This window comes from Hypanus sabinus, chromosome 17, assembly GCF_030144855.1.
Source record: "Hypanus sabinus isolate sHypSab1 chromosome 17, sHypSab1.hap1, whole genome shotgun sequence".
Taxonomy (NCBI): Eukaryota; Metazoa; Chordata; class Chondrichthyes; order Myliobatiformes; family Dasyatidae; genus Hypanus; species Hypanus sabinus.
In genome coordinates this window covers 79,814,257-79,838,061 of record NC_082722.1, presented here as the reverse complement: position 1 = coordinate 79,838,061, position 23,805 = coordinate 79,814,257, and the positions used below count along the sequence as shown (strand labels likewise).

The 23,805-nt window shown below is 44.0% G+C and overlaps 1 protein-coding gene and 1 long non-coding RNA gene across 6 annotated transcripts in view; one reads left to right on the top strand and one right to left on the bottom strand.

Moving 5' to 3' along the window:
* Positions 1 to 21,939, bottom strand: part of LOC132407066 (uncharacterized) — a 68,423-nt gene extending 46,484 nt beyond the window's left edge. Inside the window, exon 1 of the long non-coding RNA XR_009516368.1 lies at positions 21,790 to 21,939. This is a non-coding gene — a long non-coding RNA (uncharacterized LOC132407066). The remainder of the gene's footprint in view (positions 1 to 21,789) is intronic.
* Positions 1 to 23,805, top strand: part of LOC132407065 (granule associated Rac and RHOG effector protein 1-like) — a 244,548-nt gene that overhangs the window by 118,589 nt on the left and 102,154 nt on the right. For 4 of the 5 annotated variants that reach the window (XM_059993321.1, XM_059993320.1, XM_059993322.1 and 1 more), the window contains one exon: positions 8,743 to 10,305. The exons of the other annotated variant lie outside the window; for it this stretch is intronic. In XM_059993321.1, coding sequence (XP_059849304.1) covers positions 9,817 to 10,305 — 489 coding nt within the window. In that variant the 5' untranslated portion in view covers positions 8,743 to 9,816. The remainder of the gene's footprint in view (positions 1 to 8,742; positions 10,306 to 23,805) is intronic. 5 annotated transcript variants of the gene reach the window in all.

The window sequence follows — 23,805 nt, the reverse complement described above, 5'->3', positions numbered from 1 at the left end:
GCATGAACTAGATAGGCTAAGTGGCCTGTTTCAGTACTATATGATCCTTGATTTCCCTTCTGAAGGAACACCCCATTCCCTGACAAACAAGAGAAAATTTGCAGATGCTGGAAATCCAAGTAACCACACACACAATCCCGGAAGAACTCAACAAGCCAGGCAGCATCTATGGAAAAGAGTAAACAGTCGACGCTTCGGGTTGAGGCCCTTCATCAGGACTGGGAAAAAAAGTAATGAGCCAGATTAGAAGATGGGTATGGGAGAAAGAAGCACAGTGTGATAAGTAAAACTGGGAGGGGGAGGGGTGAAGTAAAGAGCTGGGAAGTTGATTGGTGAAAGAGACCCAGGCTGGTGAAGGGGGGAACCTAATAGGAGAGGATAGAAAGCCAGGGAAGAGGGAGGTGATGGACAGGTAAGGAGATAAAGTGAGAAGGGAAAGGGAATGGGGAAGGGTGGGGAGACAATTACACTGGTGTCTCTCTCCAACTTTTCCTATGCTACATCGACAACTACCTTGGTGCTGCTTCCTGCACCCATGGGGAGTTCATTGACTCTATAGCTTTGACTCCAACTTCCAACCTGCCCTCAAATTTACCTGGTCCATTTCTGATACATCCCTCCCCTTTCTCACTATCTCTGGAGACAATTTATCCACTGATGTCTAAAATTAAACCACTGACTCTCACAGCTACCTGGACTATACTACTTCCCACCCTGTTACTTGTAATAATGCTATCCTGATCTCTCAATTCTTCCATCTCTGGATTAGGCTTTTTATTCCAAAACAAAGATGTCCTACTCCTTCAAAGAAAGGGTCTTCCCTTCCTCAACCATCAATGCTGTCCTCAACTGCATCCCTTCCATATTGTGCCCTTCTGCTCACACCCCATTCTCCCGCTGCCCTACCAGGGATAAGGATCCTCTTGTCCTCACCTACCACTCCACCAGCCTCCACATCTAGCACATAATTCTCCACAACTTCCACCAACTCCAGTGGGATCCCACTACCAAGCACATCTTCCTCCCCCACCAATTATCTGCTTTCCACAGGGATCACTCCCTGTATGACTGCCTTGTCCATTCGTCCTTCCCCACTGATCTCCCTCCTGGCGCTTATCCTTGCAGGTGGAACAAATGCTATACCTGTCCCTGCACCCCCTCCCTCACTACCATTCAGGGTCCCAAACACTTCTTCCAGATGAGGCAACACTTTACCCATGAGTCTGTTGGGGTCATCTGCTGTATCTGGTGCTCCTGGTGTGGCCTCCTGTATATTGGTGAGACCCAACATAGATTGGGAGACTGCTGCATTAAGCACCTACACTCCGTCCGCCAGTAAAAGTGGAGTCTCCCAGTGACTACCCATTTAAATCCCACTTCCCATTCCCATTCCGACATGTCAATCCATGGCCGCCTCTACTATCATGATGAGGCCATATTCAGGTTGGAGGAATAACACCTTATATTCTACCTTGGTAGCCTCCAACATGATGGCATGGACATCAATTCCTCCAACTTCCTGTAATGCCCTCCCTTTGCCTTTCCCTTTCACCTGATCTCCCTACCTGCCCTTCACCTATCTCTGGTGCTTCTCCCCCTTTTCTTTCTTCTATAGGCTTCCCATTAGATTCCCCTTTCTCCAGCCCTGTATCTCTTTCACCAATCACATTCTCAGCTCTTTACTTCACCTCTCCTGTTTTCACCTGTCACCTTGTATTTCTTCCTCCCCTCCCCTCCCCCACCCTCTAACAGTGATTCATCTCTTTTTTTCAGTCCTGATGAAGGGTCGCAGCCCAAAATGTTGACTGTACTCTTTTCCATAGATGCTAGCTGGCCTGCTGGCCTTCAGTATTTTGTGTGTTATCCCATACCCTGCATCTCTCCCCATAACAACACACAGACATACTCAGACGTTAGCTGAATCTAGAGCAGTGGGACTTGAGATAAAATAATATAACCTCTCTTCTGACTTGATCCCATTCCCGCGGCATCTATTCTTGCATCAAACCCTGATCTCCGCAGCCTGTGAAATCTATTGAATTGCAGGTAAGTGAGACTTGAACTAAGGGACACAGCTTCAAGATTTAGGGTGCCAATTTAGGATGGAGATGAGGAGGAAATACTTTTTGTAGAGAGTAGTAAATTTGTTGAATTCTTTGCCCAAGGAAGCAGTAGAGGCTACCACATTAAATATATTTATGGCATAGCTGGATAGGCTTGCAACTCGTTCTCAACAGTAGTCAAGTCAAGTCAAGTCACTTTTATTGTCATTTCGACCATAACTGCTGGTACAGTGCATAGTAAAAATGAGTCAACGTTTTTCAGGACCATGGTGTTACATGACACAGTACAAAAAACTAGACTGAACTACGTAATAAAAAAAAACAACACAGAAAGCTACACTAGACTACAGACCTACACTGGACTGCATAAAGTGCACAAAAACAGTGCAGGCATTACAATAAATAATAAACAGGACAGTAGGGCAAGGTGTCAGTCCAGGCTTCGGGTATTGGGGAGTCTGATAGCTTGGGGGAAGAAACTGTTACATAGTCTGTTTGTGAGAGCCGGAATACTTCGGAGCCTTTTCCCAGACGGCAGAAGAGATTGTATGAGGGGTACATGGGGTCCTTCATAATGCTGTTTCCTTTGTGGATTCAACGTTTAGTGTAAATGTCCGTGATGGCGGGAAGAGAGACCCCGATGATCTTCTCAGCTGACCTCACTATCCGCTGCAGGGTCTTGCGATCTGAGATGGTGCAATTTCCGAACCAGGCAGTGATACAGCTGCTCAGGATGCTCTCAATACAACCCCTGTAGAATGTGATGAGGATGGGGGGTGGGAGATGGACTTTCCTCAGCCTTCGCACAAAGTAGAGACGCTGCTGGGCTTCCTTTGCTATGGAGCTGGTGTTGAGGGACCAGGTGAACAACAAGAAATTTGGTGGTGTTTGCGATCTTTACCGAGGAGCCGTCGATGTTCAGCGGGGAGTGATCGTTCCGTGCCCTCCTGAAGTTAACAACCATCTCTTTTGTTTTGTTCATGTTAAGAGACAGGTTGTTGGCTCTGCACCAGTCCATTAGCCACTGCACCTCCTCTCTGTAAGCTGACTCATCATTGTTGCTGATGAGACCCACCGTGGTCATGTCATTGGCGAACTTGATGGTATGGTTCAAGCTGTGTGTTGCAGCACAGTCATGGGTCAGCGGAGTGAACAGCAGTGGACTGAGCACACAACCCTGGGGAGCCCCTGTGCTCAGTGTGATGGTGTTGGAGATGCTGCTCCCGATCTGGACTGACTGAGGTCTCCCAGTCAGGGAGTCTAGGATCCAGTTGCAGAGGGAGGTGTTCGGGCCCAGTAGGCTCAGTTTTCCAATCAGTTTTTGAGGGATGATTGTGTTGAATGCTGAACTGAAGTCTATGAACAGCGTCCAAATGTATGTGTCTTTTTTGTCCAGGTGGGTTAGGGCCAGGTGGAGGGTGGTGGTAATGGCGTCATCTGTTGAGCGGTTGGGATGGTACACAAACTGCAGGGGGTCCAGTGAGGGGGGCAGCAGGGTCTTGATATGCCTCATGATGAGCTTCTCGAAACACTTCATGATGATGGATGTAAGTGCAACGGGACGGTAGTCATTTAGGCAGGTCACTGAAGACTTCTTCGGCACGGGGACGATGGTGGCTGCTTTGAAGCATGTTGGAATGGTGGCGCTGCTCGGGGAGATGTTGAAGATGTCAGTGAGAACATCTGCTAGCTGGTCTGCACATCTTCCAGGAATGTTGTCTGCTCCAGCAGCCTTCCGTGGGTTGACCCTGCACAGGGTTCTTCTCATATCGGCCACGGTGAGACACAGCACCTGGTTGTTTGTAGGAGGGGTGGACTTACTCACCGCCATGTCATTTTCCGCCTCAAACCAGGCGTAGAAGTTATTCAGTGCATCTGGGAGGGAGGCATCACCTGCACAGACAGGTGATGTTGTCCTGTAATTGGTGATGTCCTGGATGCCCTTCCACATGAGCCACATGTCGCCGCTGTCCTGGAAGTGGCTGTGGATTCACTGGGCGTGTGCACACTTTGCCCCTCTGATGGCTCAGTACAGTTTGGCCCTTGCTGTTGTTAGGGCTGCCTTGTCGTCTGCTCTGAAGATGGAGTCACGGGTCCTCAGCAGCGCACTCACCTCCGTGGTCATCCATGGCTTCTGGTTAGCGTGTATAGCGATGGTCTTGGACAGAGTAACATCATCAATGCACTTGCTGATGTAGCTGGTCACTGATTGTCCTCTAAGTTGGTAGAGTCACCATCGGTTGCAGCCTCCCTGAACATGTGCCAGTCAGTGTTCTCAAAACAGTCTTGAAGAGCAGAGATGGCTCCTGCTGGCCATGTTTTCACCCGCTTCTGAACTGGTCTGGAGTGCCTGACGAGCGGTATCCGAGGTGGGGGCGGGGCTCTGCCCAGTACACGTTGGGGATGTTTGTGTAAACCAGGTCCAACACGTTCTCCCCCCTCGTTGCAAAGTCCACATACTGTTGGAATTTGGGGAGCTCTGATTTAAGGTTCGCGTGGTTAAAATCACTGGCGACAATTAACAGACCATCAAGGTGTGCATTCTGCAGTTTGCTAATAGTCCTGTACAGTTCACAGAGCACCTCCTTTGCATTAGCACTGGAGGGAATGTAGACACTGAATATAAGGACAGAGGTGAATTCCCGTGGCAAATAAAATGTTCTGCATCTAACAGCCACAAATTCCACTAGCGATGAGCAGTGTCTGGAAACCAGCACAGAGTTCTTAAACCATTCTGTGTTGATGTAAACACACAAGCCACCACCGCAAACCTTACCGGAGAGAGCTGCATCTCTGTCCGAACGAATGTGTTCAAAAAGCAGTGATTTCTGTCACTGATAGTTGGCAAGAAATAAGCAGTAAGAGAATGCAGAAATGTTTTGCTAACTGCAGTTATGAGCATCAGGCTTGGAAATGAAACCATTTCACTACTTCAGTAAGTTAGGGACTGCGAAGAATTTGAAGGTATCAACAATCATTTTGAATGTTACAATGGAAGTTATATTTTTGAAGATGCAATCATCCAATTTTATTGTATGAAGATAGTCATTATCTACACTAGATGGCTGTGTGATTTTGTTCATTTATAGTCAATCAAAAGAATGCGGCAGCAACACTGATTTCCTCTTGATAACTATTAGGAATTAATACCGTTTTATAGTACTGTAGTGCAGTGTTCTAATTTGTTTTGTGTTTCATTTAAATACATAATTTGTTTCTTAGCTAAATGGCAGTTTGTTTTTTTATATACATTTTTTAACTATTTCCATGAAACTTCAGCAAATTGGGATAGCCACTTAATTGGGCCAAAATGAACTGATCCTGCTGTGTCCCATTAATTGGAATCAACTGTATATCCTTGTGTACAGAAACTAGATTGGCACACAGTTTCTCCAGACATGGTCTTGTCAGAGTCCTATCAACTTGGAGCAAAATGTTTTTATTGTTGTGCACGGATCCTCTTGCAGTAATGGCCAGTATACAGCTTGCTTTTAGAATTGCTAGATTATACCTGCACATTATCTTTTCATTTGCAAGGACACTACGGTTGCTCTGAAAGTCAACACCTTTCAATCAGGCTATTTAAAAAAAAATCTGTTGTCTACACTGGCCTGGTACTGAGGCTGAGGGTGAAGCTTTCAAAGTCTGGGTCTTGAATGGTATTGACAGAGGGGAGAGAGTGGAATGGAATTTGTTCACACCCAAATTGCTGGAGGAACTCGGTTCAGTCAGCATCTTTGCAAATTCAGGAGTGAGTCCTGAAGAAGGGTATTGGCCCAAAACATCAACTATTTATTCATTTCCATAGATGCTGCATGACCTGCTGTGTTCCTCCAGCATTCTGTGTGTTGCTTTGGATTTCCAGCATCTGCAGACCTACTCATGTTTATGAATTCCTTCATAGTTGTTTTATGTGCTGTTGGGTTTGGTACACTAAAAATCCAGAGTCTGGTGTTCTGATTGATGTCCATTTACTAAGGAATGCATTAGCTACTTAGAAGTGTCATAGAGTCATGCAGGGTAGAAACAGGCCCTTCGCCCCTATAACATTCATGGTGACTGTTGTACCTGTATCCTTCTATACTAAGCGTATTTACCCATATTTTGTCTGTCACCTTCTATGTCTTGGTGATTCAAGTGTGGTCTATGTGCTTCAATATTATGAGAGTCTCTGCCTCCACCACCTCCTCAGTGTGTTCCAGATTGTATGAAAAAATACCCCTTTCAGATCCTCTCTAAACCTTCTATTCCTCACCTTAAACCTATGGTATCATGCTTTTGACACCCCAACTTTTTCTGTTCAAGCCCATCACCACTTCTGGGGCAATTGCTGACAGCAGCTTGCCAGAGTCCTCTGGCTTGGATTGAATGAAGGATGATCGGCCCTGTGGCTTCTACTTTCACCACAATAATCTCGTATGTCTTTGAAGTAAAGATCTTTCCTCCCCCAGGGCTGAGGTCTTTGGAGCTTCTGTTAGTATTTTTGTAGCTCTGGGGTTTTGTGGGATGGGGTTGCTAGCCCCATGCTCAACTCTTCTTATGCAGCTGGTCTAGGGACGTGGGAAAAAGATTTTTACTCTCTTGCCCCTCATTGCTCCTAATTTTGTGAGAACCTCAGCCACAACTCCAGGGTAAACAAAACTCTCAGTGCTCTCATAATCAGAATCAGGTTTAATATCATATGTTGTGAAACTTGTTATTTTGTGGCAGCAGTACATTGCAATACATAACAAAAAATACAAATTACAATCAGTATATTATTTAAAAATTAGTAGTGCAAAAGAAAGAAATTGAATCGTGAGGTAGAGTTCACGGTCCTTCAGAAAATCTGAGGGTGGACAGGGAGAAACTGTCCTTGAAATGTGTCTTCAGGCTCCTGTGCCACCACCTTGATGGTAGCAGTGAGAAGAGGTCATGACCTGGGTGATGGGGGTCCTTAATGATAGATGCTGCCTCTTTACAGCATTGCCTTTTGAAGATGTTCTCAGTGTTGGGGAGCCCAGTGCCTGTGATGGAGCTAGCTGAGTTTGTGGCTTTGCAGCTCTGTAGCTTTTTGCAGCTTTTTCTGATCCTATGCTGTGGTTCCTCCATACCAGACAGTAAAGCAACTAGTTAGAATTCATCTGTAGCAGTATAGTTTTTGATGAAGTTACAGGCAGTGGGCGAGGGAAATGTCATTGTGACATGCAAAGTGCATTTGATGATTAGTCACATGATGGGTTCATCAGGATTTAAGGTCTTAGAATAAATGGGTCCGAAATAGCATGGATAGAATACCATGGAGGCAGACAGAGAAGGCATGTTTAAGAAACTCTTGGATAAACTCATGGATGATAAAATAAATGGAGGGCTATGTAGGAGAACTGGGTTAGAATGATTTTGGAGTAGGTTAAAAGGTCGGAAGAACATTGTGGGCTGAAGACCCTGTACTGTTGCATATTCTAATGAGAAGCAGTAGTAATGAAAATTTGGGAAACATTTGGAGGAGTTCCCCAGCAGTTGGTAAAGGAGAGATGTTTTTCATGTTATTGACTTGAGAATACAGGACACAACTTCCAGATTTGCTGGTGATACAAAATTGGAGCTGTGATGATGGTGAGAGATGTGACGTAATGATGGAATGGGGAAGTAGATGGCAGGTGAAATTTAGCACTAGGAAATGTGAAGCATTGCACTTTGGTAGAAGGAATGACGGGCAGTATATGCTAGAGAGTTTAATTCTGTGTCTGGACTGTAGAAGCTGGGATTGTTCTCCGTGAAAAGAGGTCACGAGACGATCTAATAGAGGAATTTTAAATCATAAAAGGTCTGGATGGCAGAAACAGAGAAACCGCTCTTCCCGATAGAGGGATAAAGGGTCAGGAGGCGTTTACTAGAGGATGAAAGGTGTCATGAGGGCAGGTTTTTCCACACATGGAATACTAAAGGTCTGAAGTGTGTTGCCAGGAAATGTGGGGAAGGTGGACTCTACATTCACGATGTTGCTGGATAAGTTCATGAAAAGTGAGATTTGGAGGAGCTAGAAGAAGAATGTGGGAGTGGGATGATCTGGATCGCCCTTCTGGTACATTTCTAGGTGGAGGGACAGGAGACCACGATTTTCTTCTTGATCTGCAACTATTCTGAGATCAATTGTACTACGTCAGAATGTCAACAAAATGACCAATCCACTTCAGAGTGAGAATCGAAGCGATTCTTCCAACCCACTCCTCTCCCAGCCCCTTCCTTCATGCTGTTCTCCTCACTCCCTCCACTATTCCCCATGCCACCTGTACACACCCTCTGCCTCCCTCCAGTCTCCCCCACTCCCTCATACGCAAGCCTGACCCTCCACCTTCCTGCACACATGTCTCCTTCTGGCCTCCCAAACAGCCAAGGCCTTCTGTCTACCCTCAACCTTCCCACACCCTCCAGCCATCTTCTGTCTTCCCACACTCAACCAGCAAAGTATATTTGATTCTATATTGTCAGAGATACAATTCATGGACTGTATGTTCTATGAGCCTTCTCCCACCTTCCACTCTCTCTCCCTCCTCCTCTCAAATGCTTTGAAAATAATTTCCAGCCACCTCCTGCCTCTCCTGTGCAAATGCCAGGTTCTAAAGGACTGCTTGGGGTAGAGTCTAATTCTCTTGCAGCACGTGCATTGTTTGGATTGATTTCTCTCTCTTTATTTCAGGAAATGACCTAGAGGCCTTAGCAATACGTTAGTGCTTTCCTGCTTCAGCTGGCCGCAGAGTACATAATCAATCTGGACACACCACTTGTTTCCGCTGCCGAGCTCGCACTACCTCAACAAGAATAAAAAGCTAACACATCTGAAGGAGAGGAGGAGGCTGTCAGATCCGCAGAGGTTGCAGACAGGGCTCCCGGTAGTTTGTTTCAGAGTTGAGGCTGCAAGTCCACATCCAAGTGAGCAACGTTTGACCGACTGGATCTGTCAGAAATTCTTTTGAAGGGCTTGAACCGTATCCGGAACAGAAGCAATGTGGACAGCGTTGAGTGATCATCCAAGCACTGAATAGCTGATATTTTAAATTTAACTTCCGCTGTTGATCAGTGTCTTAGTCCATTTTGTAGTTTGAATTTTTTTTTAAGTGCTGCTTTGTAGAACTATTTCGGCTTCCATGTATTGAAGCAAGCAAGAACGCTCATCAACTGCACACAACTCCGTTCATAGCAGTGGACAGCCCAGTAGCAGTAACTGGTTAGGAAATCCCCATTTCATCTGGGTTTAAGTCTCCTTTACCTACCAGCCCATTTCTTTTGGAATGAAATGGCACTGATTCTTTGGATTGGACACTCTGGTTGGTTTTATCATAATTATTGGGACACTGTGAAGTACTATTAGACTCTTCTTTCCATGTGTTGCTGGCTAACTCTGAGTAGCAGCAGCAGCTGATGAACGTGCGGGTCAGATACAGCACACCTGGGCAGGTTCTGAAGGATTCCTTCTTTATTTGCCGTTCCTCACACAACTGGCTGCAGCGGGGCTGCACCAAGCACACGAGGCCAGTGCAGTGGACAAAAACCCTTTTGTTCTTCTGAACTGACTTTCCGGGATTTTGTGCATGTGTAGAAATGTTTGCCTTTGTTTGCACTCTGGAGCTGAAATCATGCCCTTGAGACTCTATTCGTTGGCAGGACCTTCTGTGTTCAAAGTTGTTTGGGAAGTTTGACAGTAAGGAAAGAGCTACCTTGACCAGACTTCTGCGCAGTGAAGGGCGAGGCTGCAGAAGCTCCACTGTCACTTATGTATTGTTGCAGTGCACAGGAAAATAAGATGGACTACAAGCGTCGGTTTCTGCTTGGCGGGTCCAAGCAGAAGATGCAGCAGCACCAGTACCCGATGCCTGAGCTGGGCAGGACTCTGAGTGCACCGCTCACATCCCCCGCGGCAGCGCCATCGCTGACACCTGCCACCTCTGCCAACTGCCCCAACCCCGTGTCCCCCACCACCCAGGTCGCCGACATCCAGCAGGGCATCTCCAAATACTTGGATGCACTGAATGTGTTCTGTCGAGCCAGCACCCTCCTCACTGACCTCTTCAGTAGCGTTTTTCGGAGTTCGCATTATTCCAAAGCTGCTATGCAACTGAAAGACGTGCAGGTACATGTCATGGAGGCAGCAAGCAGGCTGACAGCTGCGATCAAACCAGAGATTGCGAAAATGCTAATGGAACTGAGTGCAGGCACAGCGAACTTCAAGCATCAGAACGACTTCAGTCTTCAAGATATTGAGGTAAGGACGACTGAGGGAGTGTTTCCTTTTATTGTGTCTTGCTGACAGAGAACTTGCAAAGAAAATGCCAACAGCTAAGACTTACGTTTCAAACTTGGGTTTTAATGAAGAAAAGCTGTTGTCTGGAGATCTGGTTGGATGAATTAATTCTGGAAGTGTAGGTAGATTTTGAACAGTAGGGTTGCCAGTGTCTGAATAGGTAAAAGAGAAGTGCTGAGCACAGTTGTAATATATCACAGCCAAAATATGTATAAGGTCCTATTGTCAGTGGAGTAATATGCAAACGAATTTTTATTTATTTATTTAGATATACAACATGGAACAGGCCCTTCCGGCCCACTGAGCTTCACTGCCAGCGACCCACTTATTTAACCCTAGTCTAATCATAGGGCAATTTACAATGACTAATTAATCTCTTAACCAGACGACTGTGAGAGGAAACTGAAGCAGCTGGAGAAAGCCCACATGCACATGGGAGGGAATGTACAAACTTAAAGGCAGTGGCGGAAATGAACTCTGAACACCACCCCAAACTATAATAATGTTATGCTAACTGCTACGCTACTGTGCTGTGTTTTGTGTTCTAAATATTGACATGGGAAGAGATGGAATATTTTGTATTGACTTGACATGGGAAGAGATGGAATATCTTGTATTGACTTGACAAAGGAGTTTGGTTCAATTTCTTGTCTCAAAGAAGGTGCTGTAGCATTCCTAATGGTAATGTGCAAGGTATATCAGCTTTTTATGCTTTAGTTGCTGGACAGGGTCTTGGACCCTCTGTCCATGGCACTAGTGAGCACTACCTGACACTTTGAAGAGTTTCTTTATATAAATTAAAAGTCTGCTATGCAAATGTCTGAGCTATGTGGGCTCATGGTTTGGTTCCAGTATTGAGATTAATATTAGCTTTATTTGTCACATTAACATCATACAGTGAAATGTGTCGTTTGTGTCAATGACCAGCACAGCCCGAGGATGTGCTTTGGGTAGCCTTCAGCACCAAAATAGCATGCCCATAACTTACTAACCCTAACCCCTATGTCAGTTGTCAGTTTCAGAGGTATATGTTGGTCTCACTGTGCGTGAAAGGGGACCATGCCTAAAGCAGGGGAAGTATCTGTGTTCAAGGGGACTGGTGTTAACTACTGCATCCCTGGATGAGTGTTGTGCACTGGTGGCTCAACTTATTGTAGGAGTTGTTGTCTTAACTGGACATAGAATGTAGAACAGTTCAAAGTGAATTTGTTGATTTAGTTTCTGGTCATTTTCCCCTCTTGCCTACCCCTGCACAACACCCCTCTCTGTTATTATGCAGTACTTGAAGCTCTGTTAACGCTGTACTGCTGGTCAGCATCAATAAAGAGGGAAATGTATATTAAAAAGAAAAATAGTTGCGGTACTGTGGGTTTAGTCTTCTGTTATTTTTCCTCTAATTTTTACCTTCACCCCTCTCCCAACATAACATTCCCCCACTCCCAACATACATTTCCCCCTATTCCTCTGTCTCTATCCCCCTCTCTGCAGTATTTAAAACTCTTACAGCAAGAAGCCCTGATGAGGGCAAAGAGTGTCACGGTAATGTAGCAGTTAGCATGATGCTACTACAGCTTGGGTCGTCAGAATTCAGTTCCGATGCTGTCTGTAAGAAATTTGTACGTCCTTCCCTTGAGTGCATGGGTTTCCTCTGAATGCTCCGGTTTCCTCCCACAGTCCAAAGACAGACTGGTTAGTAGGTTAATTGGTCATTGCAATTGTCCTGTAGTTCTAAGGCCTTCCATTGGTCTGTCAACCATAGATGTTGCATCCAGGCTGTTAAAGTCAATTAGCAAGCCAGGCAATCCAAATGGAGAGCAAGCTATTGCCTGTGCAGCGGGCTCCCGCTCTCTACGCAGCTGATCAATGCAAATAAGCAGCAGAGACGGTACCATTTGGTTACCAGCAAGAGTTGTCAGTCTATTTTGAACAGGGTAGGACTGCCTTAGGGACTCCAGCTCCATATCCTTCCTTGGGGTTTACTTCTGAAACCTTCCCTATGGGTGAATGTATCTCCAAGCAGTGGAGGTTTGAAATAAGTTTTCCTTCTCCCTGGTAAGCTGCCATCTATGGCTGGTGAGCCCCATCTGCCCCAAGCAACTGGTTTTAAGATGGTTTTAAAAACAGAAATAATACTTATTTTTTAAAAAAGTGAAGTAGTGTTCAATGTCCATTTAGGAACCAGAAGAAGCTGTTTGTGAATTTCAGAGATTGTGCCTTTGGGCTTCTGTACCTCCTTCCTGAAGCTAATAATGAGAAGAGAGCATATCCTGGGTGATGGGGGAACCTTATTGATGGACACTGCCTTTCTGAGGCACGTTCCTTGAAGATGTCTTGGATACTATGGAGGCTAGTACCCAAGATGGAGCTGACTAATTTTACAACTTTCTGTAGCTTATTTCAATCCAATGCAGTAGCCCCCTGATACCAGACAGTGATGCAGCCTATCGGAATGCTCTCAATGGTACATCTGTGGAAGATTTTGAGTGTTTTAGGCTAGTTTTGGATAGGTGGGTTGCTTGAGTGGCATGGCTTGGTGGGCCGAATGGGCCTGTTCCATAATGTATCTCTAAGTTTATTATCAATGTACAGTCCATATATAATCCTATATATGTAATCATATATAGTCCATGTATATAATCCTGAGATTCATTTTCTTGAGGGCAAACTCAGAAAACCCAAGAACCAGAACAGACTGGCAAGAAAGACTGTGCCCAACAGTGTGGACAAACAACCAGTGTGCAAAACACAGCAAATTGTGCAAATATAAAAGAGAAAAAAATATTGAGAAAATGAAATGAAGAGACCTTGAAATTGAGTCCATAGGTTGTGGGAACAATTCAGTGATGGGGCAAGTGAAATTATCCCCACTGGTTCAAGATCCTGATGGTTGAGGGTAATAACTGTTCCTGAATCTGCTGGTGTGAGTCCTGAAGCTCCTGTACCTTATTCCTGATGGCAGCAGCGAGAAGAGAGCATGGCTTGGATTGTAGGGGTCCCTGATGATGAATGTTGCTTTCCTACAACAGCTTTTGATGTAGATGTGCTCAGTAGAGGGGAGGGTTTTACCAGTGATGGACTTGGCCATATCCACTAGACTTTGTAGGATTTTCCATCCAAGGCCATTGGTGTTTCCATACCAGGCTGTGATGTAGCTAGTCAATATATATTCTCCACTACACATCTATACAAGTTTATCAGAGTTTTAGATGTCATGTTCAGTATAGGTCACGATGTCTGTGCTGACTATTTTAAGTTAATCCCCTCTGCCTGCACATGGTCTCTGTCCCTCCATTCCATACCCATTAATGTGTCTGTCTAACCATCTTTAAAATGTTCCTGTTTTTTCACTGCCACCTTCTCTTCCAGCGGCACATTCCAGGCACCTATCACACTCTATATAAAACAAAAACTTGCCTTGCACATCTCCTTTAAACTTACCCCCACTCACCATAAATTTATACCCTCTAGTATTTGACAATCCCACCTTAGTCTAGCTCCGTCTCATAATTTTGTATATATCTCGACGCTCCAGAGTAAGCAATCCAGGTTTGTCCAACCTCTCCTTATAGATCATAGTCTCTCATCCAGGCAGTATTCTGGTGAACCTCTTCTATACTCTTCAAATCCTCCACAATCTTCCTCTGCAGTAATATACTGAACCAGATACAATCTGCAAATGCAGCCCAAGTTCTTTACAGCTGCAATTTGACAATGCCCTGACAGTTGAAGGCATGCTGTTCCCACCTGATCCTTGTATAGGTACCTTTGGGTACCTATAGACTTGCATTCTGAGATCCCTCTGTACATCAATAGTTGTACTTGCCGTTTTACATTTGACCTCCAGAAGTATAATACTTCAACTTGTCTGAATTAAACTCCACTCCAGTGTGGCAGTGATTGTAATGCTATTTCAGCGCCTGGCGACCCGGTTTCAATTTCTGATGCTTGTCTGTAAAAGGTGTGTACGTTCTCTCCATGACCACATGGGTTTCTTGCAGATGCTCTGGTTTTCTCCCACATTTCAGAGGTTCTGGTAGGTTAATTGGTGACATGGGTGTAATTGGACAGAGTGGGCTCATGAGCCAGAAGTGTGTTGCAACTCTAAACTAATCATATCTGTAACCAATCGATATCTCTTGGCAGCCTTTGCTATTCACAATCCATGTGCTGTCTGCACCCACATTTCCATCCAAACCATGCAAACCTGACACTTTGAAGAATCTGTTTGTATAGATTAACAGTCTGCTTTGCAAATGTCTGAGCTCGTGGTTTGATACTGAGATTAATATTAGCTTTATTTGTCACATCAATATCAAAGCATACATTGTTTTATTTGTCACATCAATATCAAAGCATACATTGTTTGTGTCAATGACCAACACAGTCTGAGGATGCACTGTGGCAGCCTGCAGCACCAACGTAGTGCGCCCATAACTCACTAACCCTAACCCTTACATCAGTTGTGTCATTGCTGATCCCTGCAGATGCTGGCATCTGTACTGTAAAATCAAACTACGGGAGGAGCTCAACAGGTTAGTAGACACCACGCAGGCAAAAGTATGCATGGCATTTGGTATCAGTGCATCAGCTGGTTGCCTTAACTTTGAAGCAAGTTAAGGATGTAATGCTGAGGCTTCATTGGCTATTGATCAGACCACACTTGGAGATTTGGGCCTCATCCCTAAGAACGGATGTGCTGGAATCGGACATGGAGGTTCATGAGAATGATCCCAGGAATGAAAGATATGAGGAGTGTATCTGGACATAGACTCTTTGGAGGTTAGAAGAATGAGGGAAGATCTCATTTAAATGTACCACATATTGAAAGGCCTAGACAGAGTAGATGTGGAGAAGATGTTCTGAAGTTTAAGCCTCAATGGAGGGATGTCCCTTTAGAACAGAGGTGAGGAGGAATCTCTTTAGCCAGAGAGTGGTGAATGTGTGGAGCATTTTGCCACATGTAGCTATGAAGGCCAAGTCATTGGGTATATTTAAAATGGTTGATAAGTTCTTGATTAGTTAGGGCGTCAAAGGTTACAAGGTGAAACAAGGAGAATGAGGTTGAGAGGGATAATAAATCAGCCATAATTAAATATTGGAACAGATTCAATGTGCTGAATGGTTTAATTCTGCTTCTATACCTTGTGGTCTTAAGGTCTAATTTCTAGTGGGGTATCAGTGTTGGTAACAAGTGGCAGTCAATAGGGTTGTAGGAGTGGATGGGTCTGGGCAATGACGGGGTTACTGCTGTACTCTAAAATTTGCATGAAGAGTTTTTATTTTTGGATCTTTTCCCCCTTTGTCCCACTCTGCTATCCCACTCAAAATTCCAACATTCCACGGGTTTTCCCTTTTTGTTCAGTTGCTGCCATCAGTGGCAGTACCGAGCACAGCCTGTCCATCCTGCAAGCTGAACAATGACACAACTGGCCCAAGCTACCCACAGCAGAATTCCTTGGCAGAACTGAACGCCCACAAGGACCCTACCAGGCATTTTCTTGCAGGCATTTGTAGTAGAAGAAAGAAAAAAAGCAATAGAATCAATGACAAATTGTACACGAAGTCTGGCAAGCAGCCAATGTACAGAAGAAAATTGTAAATACAAAAAAACAAATAATAAATAAATAATACAGAGCCCTGCTATTAATAAAGTTCCTGCCATTAATCCAATATAAATTTTTATGAGCAATGGTTTACTGCTCGACAGTAACTTGTTATGTTTTCTCTTATACTTGCAATTTGTGCAGTCTGTGTGGTAGTTGTCTGTCTTGTCCAATGATGACAGGAAACCTTTGTTGCACTGGGCAAGTTCCACTTACAACCTTCGAAATTTAGTTCCAGCAACAAGTTGCTGTCATGACTGCGGTCTTCCTTTGTTACAGTGGATAACCATGACCACTTCTGTGACTTTGCATGCTGCTGAACTCGGCACAGATCAACACATTTATATTTAAATCATCCTTAGCGACAGGTGAGGTACCAGAAGACTGGAGAATAGTAAATGTTCCACTGTTTATGAAAGGTTCTAAAAATAAACCAGGAAATTATAGCCGGTGAGCCTGACATCAGTTGCAGGAAAGTTATTGGAAGGTATTCTGAAGGACCGGATAAACAAGTATTTGGATAGACATGAACTAATTAAGGATAGTCAGCATGGTTTTAGGCACGGTAAGTTGTGTCTAACCAATCTTACTGAGTTTTTTCAAGGAAGTTGCTAGGAAAGTTGACAATGGCAAAGCAAGGCAGTGGATATTGTCTACATGGACTTTAGCAAGGCTTTTGACAAGGCTCTGCACGGGGGGTTGGTCAAGAATTGAATTGACTTTATTACTTATATCATATTAATGAGGAGTAAAAATCTTTACGTCTCCATCTAAATGTGCAATTTATAGTAATTTATAATAAATAGTATGTACAACAGAACAGTCAATATAACCAAGAAATACAATTGTGTCAGCAGGAATTCATCAGTCTGGTGGAAGAAGCTGTCCTGGAGCCTGTTGGTCTTGGTTTTTATGCTGTAGTACAGTTTCCTGGATGGTAGCAGCTGGAATAGTTTGTGGTTGGGGTGACTCAGGTCCCCAATGATCCTTCGGGTCCTTTTTACACACCTGTCTTTGTAAATGTTCTGAATAGTGGGAAGCTGACATTTACAGATGTGCACTGCTGTCTGCACACTCTGCAGAGTCCTGCGATTGAGAGAAGTAGTAAATTGGATTAGACATTGGCTTTGTAAAAGAAGCCAGGGGGTGGTAGTAAATGGTTGCCTCTCTGACTGGAGGCCTGTGAAGAATGGAGTGCCACAGGGATCAGTGTTGGCTCCATTGTTGTTTGTCATCTATATCAACGATCTTGGATGATAATGTGGTTAAATGAAACAGCAAATTTGCAGATGACGCCATGATTGCAAGTGTAGCGGACAGCAAGGAAGACAATTATGGTTTGCAGTGGGATCTGGACCAGCTGGAAAAATGGGCTGAAAAATGGCAGATAAGTGTGAAGTGTTGCCCTTCAGTAGGACCAACTAGGGTAGGCTTTGTACTGTGGACAGCAGGACACTGAGGAGTGCAATAACATGTTCGTTGAAAGTGGCATCACAGGTAGAGAGGGTCATAAAGAAAGCTTTTGGCACATTGGCCATAAATTAATGTATTGAGTACAGGAGATGGGATGTTATGTTGAAGTTGATTTGGACATTGCTGAGGCCTAATTTGGAGTATTGTGTGAAGTTTTGGTCACCTACCTAAGGGAAAGATGTAAGCAAGGTTGAAAGAATACAGAGAAAATTTACAGTGATGTTGCTGGGTCTAAAGGACCTGAGTTTTAAGGAACTCTTGGGTTAAAAGTGAAAAGTTTAAGGGGAACACGAGGGGAAACTTTTTCACTCAGAGGGTGGTGAGAGTGTGGAACAAGCTGCCAGTGTAAGTGATGCATGTGAGGTTGATTTCAACATTTCAGAGAAGTTTGGATGGGTACATGGATGGTAGGGGTATGGAGTGCTATGGTCCTGGTGCAGGTTGGTGGGAGCAGGCTCTATGCCCTTTGCTTTCAGTGGAGCGTAGCAGAACTGTCTTCCTGGCCATTTGATCTCATCTGCCCAGTCCACTGGAGTTACGACAGGCATGTCCCTATCTCATAGGGGTATGAGGCCCACCAGCTACCCTCACCTGGTTTAGCTTGCCTGTCGAAGTAGTGTACTGGGGTGTGGCCGCTGTTGCATGCAAAGAGTTACTTGGGGCCATGGAGTCCAAAGGTGAGTGAGCTGCCCCAGATTGGGCACAACAAGCCCTTTCATCTGAGATGCTACCCCTCTCTGGAGAATTGAAGTAAATATCAAGATAAATATGAGATGAAGAGTCCTTGAAAGTGAAGTCCATAAGTTATAGGAACAGTTCAGTGATGTGGCAAGTGAAGTTACCCCTGCTGGTTTAAGAGCCTTAGATTGTGTTGATTGTTAATGCAAATGACACATTTGTATGTTTGGATGTACATGTGTTAAATAAATCTGAATCAAATGGGTCCCCAACCTTTCCCCTTGTGTCCCAAACACCCACAAGTATTTATGGACTGCCCATAAGTCAGGTGTTTGTAAACTGGGGAGGAAGAGTTTGGTTTTCCGTACCCATCCACTACCCCTTCTGTGTTCAAAATCTGAAAATACTAGCTGAGCATCCAGTGTTCTTCTCATGATATAAAAAAGGATATTAAAACACAGGAAGGGAAAAGAGAAGTGACACTAGAAAATTATGCTATGTTTGTAGAGAGAGATGTAGAGAAATGTTTCTGTGTAGGGCAAAGAATGTCATGGAGTCATAGAGCACTCCTTCAGAGTAAATAGTCCCTTTGGCCTATCTAGTCCATGCCAAATTATTAATTTGTCTAATCCCATCAATCTGCATCTGTATCTTCTCATCCATGTATATATTCAAACTTCTTTTAAATTTGAAATTAAATCCACATCCACCACTTTGACTGGGAGCTTGTTCTACACTCTCACCACCCTCTAAGTGAAAGGTTCCCCCTTATGTTCCCCTTAAACATTTCACCTTTCACCCTTAACCCATGACTTCTAGTTTTAGGCTTCCCCATTCTCAGTGGTAAAGGCTGGCTTGCATTTATCCTTTGCCTCATAAATTTGTATATCTCTATCAAATCTCCCCTTAATCTTCCAAACTTTTTTATGTCATGGACCCTTACTGTTGACCAAGCGGTCTGTGGACCCCAGGTTGGGAACCCCTGCTCCAGGGAATAAAGTCCTAGCCTATTCAACCTTTCCCTATAATTCAAGTCTTGGAAACATCTTTGTAAATTTTCTCTGCATTCAGTTTTATTAGAGTCAGAAAACACTACAGCTCAGAAAATGTCCTTCGCTCCATTTAGTTCCTGCTGAACTATTAATTTGTCTAGTCGCATGGACCTGGACCATAACCCTCCATACCTTTCTGTCCATGTACATTCCAACTTTCTCTTAAATGTTGAAATCGACCCCACATTCACCATTGTGCTGGCAGCTCATTCCACATTCTCACCACCCTCTGAATGAAGAAGTTTCCCTCATGTTCCCCTTAAACATTTCACCTTTAACCCATGACCTCTAGTTCTAGTCTCAATCAACTTCAGTGGAAAAAGAATGCTTGCATTTACCCTATCTATATTTCTCAGAATTTTGTTTACCTCTATCAAATCTTCCCTCATTCTACAACACTCCAAGGAATAAAGTCCAAACCAATTCAACCTTTCCCTATAACCTAGATCCTCAAGTCCCAGCAACATCCTTGTAAGCTTTCTCTGTAAATTATCTTGGCTCCTTGTCCAGCAATGCTTCATTTAAAAGTTCTCATTTGTGTGTTCAGCATCAGCAACTGGGATCTGGTGCTATCAAATATTGAAAGGCCTAGATAGAATGGACATGGAGAGGATGTTTCCTATAGTGGGGGAGTCTAGGACCAGAGGACCTAGCTTCAAAATAGGACGTCATCCCTTTAGAACAAAGATGAGGAGGAATTTCTTTAACCAGAGAGCAGTGAATCTGTGGAATTCACTGGCACAGACAGCCATAAAGGCCAATCAGAATCAGATTTATTATCACCGGCATGTGTCGTGAAATTTGTTAACTTAGCAGCAGCAGTTCAATGCAATACACAATCCAGAAGAAGAAAAAAATAATAAACAGGTAAGTCAATTACAGGTTACATGAATAGATTCAAAATCATGCAAAAAAACCCCAGAAATAATATATATTTAAAAAATGAGGTAGTATTCACAGGCTCAATATCCATTTAGGAATTGGATGGCAGAGGGGAAGAAGCTGTTCCTGAATCACTGAGTGTGTGCCTTCAGGCTTCTGTACCTCCTACCTGATGGTAACAGTATAAAAAAGGACGCCCTGGGTGCTGGAGGTCCTTAATAATGGACGTTGCCTTTCTGAGACACTGCTCCTTGAAGATGTCCTGGGTACTTTGTAGGCTAGTGCCCAAGATGGAGCTGACTAAATTTACAACCTTCTGTGGCGTTTACTGGTCCTGTGCAGTAACCCCCCACCCATACCAGACAGTGATGCAGCCTGTCAGAAGGCTCTCCATGGTACATCTATAGAAGTTTTTGAGTGTATTTGTTAACATACCAAATCTCTTCAAACTTCTAATGAAGTATAGTCGCTGTCTTGCCTTCTTTATAACTACATCAATATGTTGGGACCAGGTTAGATCCTCAGAGATCTTGACACCCAGGAACTTGAAACTGCTCACTCTCTCCACTTCTGATCCCTCTATGAGGATTGGTATGAATTCCTTCATCTTACCCTTCCTAAAGTCCACAATCAGCTCTTTTGTCTTACTGACATTGAGTGCCAAGTTGTTGCATGACACCTCTCCACGAGTTGGCATAATCTCACTCCTGTACGCCCTCTTGTCTCCATCTGAGATTCTGCCAATTGAGTATACTTGAAGCGGAGGCTGATGGGTTCTTGATTAGTAAGGAAGTCAAAGGTGACAGGGAGAAAGCAGGAGAATGCGGATGAGAGGGACAATAAATCAATTATGATGGAATGGCGGATTAGGTTCGATGGACCAAATGTCCTAATTCTACTCCAAGGTCTTATGGTCAAAGCTGTCCGTGGTTTGGTTCTTCCCCATTTCTTTTGCACGGCTTTAGTTCCTTCACCGTTCACTGCCTTCAACCTTGTTAAACCTCACCATCAGCCTTTGAGGTTCTGCTTAAAACATACTGCCCTGTGGAAATGTTTTGCCTTATTTTTTGAAGATTTAAACCAGTTTTATTTGTCACATGTACATTGAAACACAGTGAAATGTGTCATTTGCAATCTGAGGATGTGCTTGAGGCAGCCAGCAAATGTTGCCACTCTTCAGTGCTAACATAGCATACCCACCATTCATTAATCCTAACTCAGACATCTTTGGGATGTAGGAGGAAACCAGAACAGCGAAAGAAATCCACATGGTCATGTGGAAAACCTACAAACTCGTTACGGACAGTGGCGGGAATTGAAACCTGATCGTTGACACTGTGAAGTGTAACGCAAACCATTGTGCTACTGAACTGCTGCCATGTTTTGCTCACTATATTTTGCTGATTTGTGCACCTGCGAGTGTCCACTAGTCTGCTAGCTGCGTTAAAGGCAGTAAAACAAGCAGGCAAAATAAAGTAACAGACGAGCAGCAACAGCAAGCAGGAAACACCTGGACGGCTGAAACAAGTGGGAGACATTTATGACCTTGTGTACGATGTTCTCCATTAGGGCGTAGCTAACAGCCCAACAATTCTGCTAATAAACCAAGGAGTTAACCAGAGTAACTGGGAAAACAGCTCAGACACAATGATTCAACTAACTCAGAGGATGGTGAGCATTGGTTTTAATGGCTTTAGCAAACTACTCACAAATTTAAGCAAAGAAATTAAAATGCAAAAAGGAAAACACAGCATTACCTTCAGGAGGAAAACTGATAATCATTCTCAAACTGCGTGTTCGGAGATGAAAGAAAATCACAGTTATAACATCAATGGGCAAGAATTCACAAGTTAGAAATGAGAGTCAAGCCCTGGTTGCTGTGGCTGTGGAAAGCAGGCAGCACCACAAGAGGCCCGTTACCATGACCACTGCACCGACACCTACTGCACGCAAACAATTCCAGATTCTTCCTTCCAAAAATAAATGTACTATAAACTAAACATGCTGGGTTTACAGTGCATAGATAGAATTCCAGAATGGGTGTTGGGTATGGACAGCTTTAGGCCTTTCCTTTGCAAAAACCACCCATGGAGACAACACAATTAAGAATGTTAAAATTAGAAGAGCATATAAGATTACAGCACAGTACAGGCCCTTTGGCACATGATTCTGTGCCGAACTACCATATAGAAACATGCTTCATCTCAATCTAATCCTTCCCTCCTACATACCCCTCAATTTTTCTTTCATTCAATTGCCTATCTAAGAGGCTCTTAAATGTCCCTAATGTATCAGCCTCTCCACCATCCCTGACAGAGCATTCCATGCACAAGCACTCTCTGGGGGGGGGGGGGGAACTTACCTCTGCCACCCCTGCCCCCCACCCCCATACTTTCCTCCAGTCACCTTTAAATTATGCCCTCTCATGTTAGCCATTTCTGCCCTGGGAAAAAGGTCTCTGGCTGTCCTGTCCATTCTATCTATGCCTCTTATAATCTTATACACCTCTATCATCTAAAGTCCTAGCTTGCTCGACCTTTCCTCATAGGACAGGCTCTCTAATCTTGACAGCATCCTGGCAGATCTCCCCTGCACCTTCTTTAAAACCTTCCGCATCCTTCCTATAATTAGGCGACTGAACCTGAAAACAATGTGGTCTAACAAATGTATCATAGAGCTGCAACATTACCTTACGGTTCCTGAGCTCAATCCCCTGACTAATGAAGGGCAATACGTTTTTAAACACAGTATCAACTTACATGGTAACTTTGAGGGATCTAGGGGTGTGAACCCCAACATCCCTCTGTTCCTCCACATGGCTAAAAAGTTCCTGGCATTAACCATTCAAGCTCAACCTTGCAAAGTGTGTCAATTTTCACATTTCCAGATTGAGTCAGAGCACTACAGCACTACAGAAGACCCATCAGGTTTTCTGCCTAGTCCAACTGACCTGCATCTAGACCAGAGTACTCCATACCCCTCTCATCCAAGTACTTATCCAAATTTCTCTCAAATCTTGAAATCGAGCCTGTATCCACCAGTTCTGCTGGCAGCTCATTTCACACTCATGTTCCTCTTCAACATTTCGCAGTTCACCCTTACACCTATGACCTGACCCCTGGTTCTAGTTTCATCCATCCAGAGAGGAAAAAACCTGCAGATATTCATCTGATCTATACCTCTCATGAGGGTATCTCCAGCACTCCAGGAGCACAGGGTACCCCTTATGAGGAGTATCACCAGCACTGCAGGAACACAGGATGCCTCTTGGATCATAGACAGTAGCTCAATTACTACCAGAACTAAGCACAATATTCCAAATGTGGTCAAACTAAAGTTTTATTGAGTTGCAGCATTATTTCCTGACTCTTGAACTCAATCCCCTGACTAATGAAGGCTAGCACACCATGTGCCTTCTTAACCCACACTAACAACTTGCTTAATGTCAAGAAATTGTGTTATCTGAGCTAGACAGAAAAAGGACCATGGAGCCAAGAATTAGACTACTCTGAACAAACAATGTGAAAATATCAGGTCTAATTCCTGCCTTTGTATCCAACTTGTAGAACATAGGTTTACACACACATCTCATGTCCTCTAAAAAGGTTGATACTCAGAATGCTTAGAGAGTTCTTAATGAACCTTGGGCAGACAATACCAGATTTTTAGACGCTAAAACAATCAGAATCTAGGAGTATGATGGGATCAAATGGGAAGCTGCAGAAAAAGGATCATTTATCTAAATGGCAGTAAAGATTCAAAGAATCACCCCT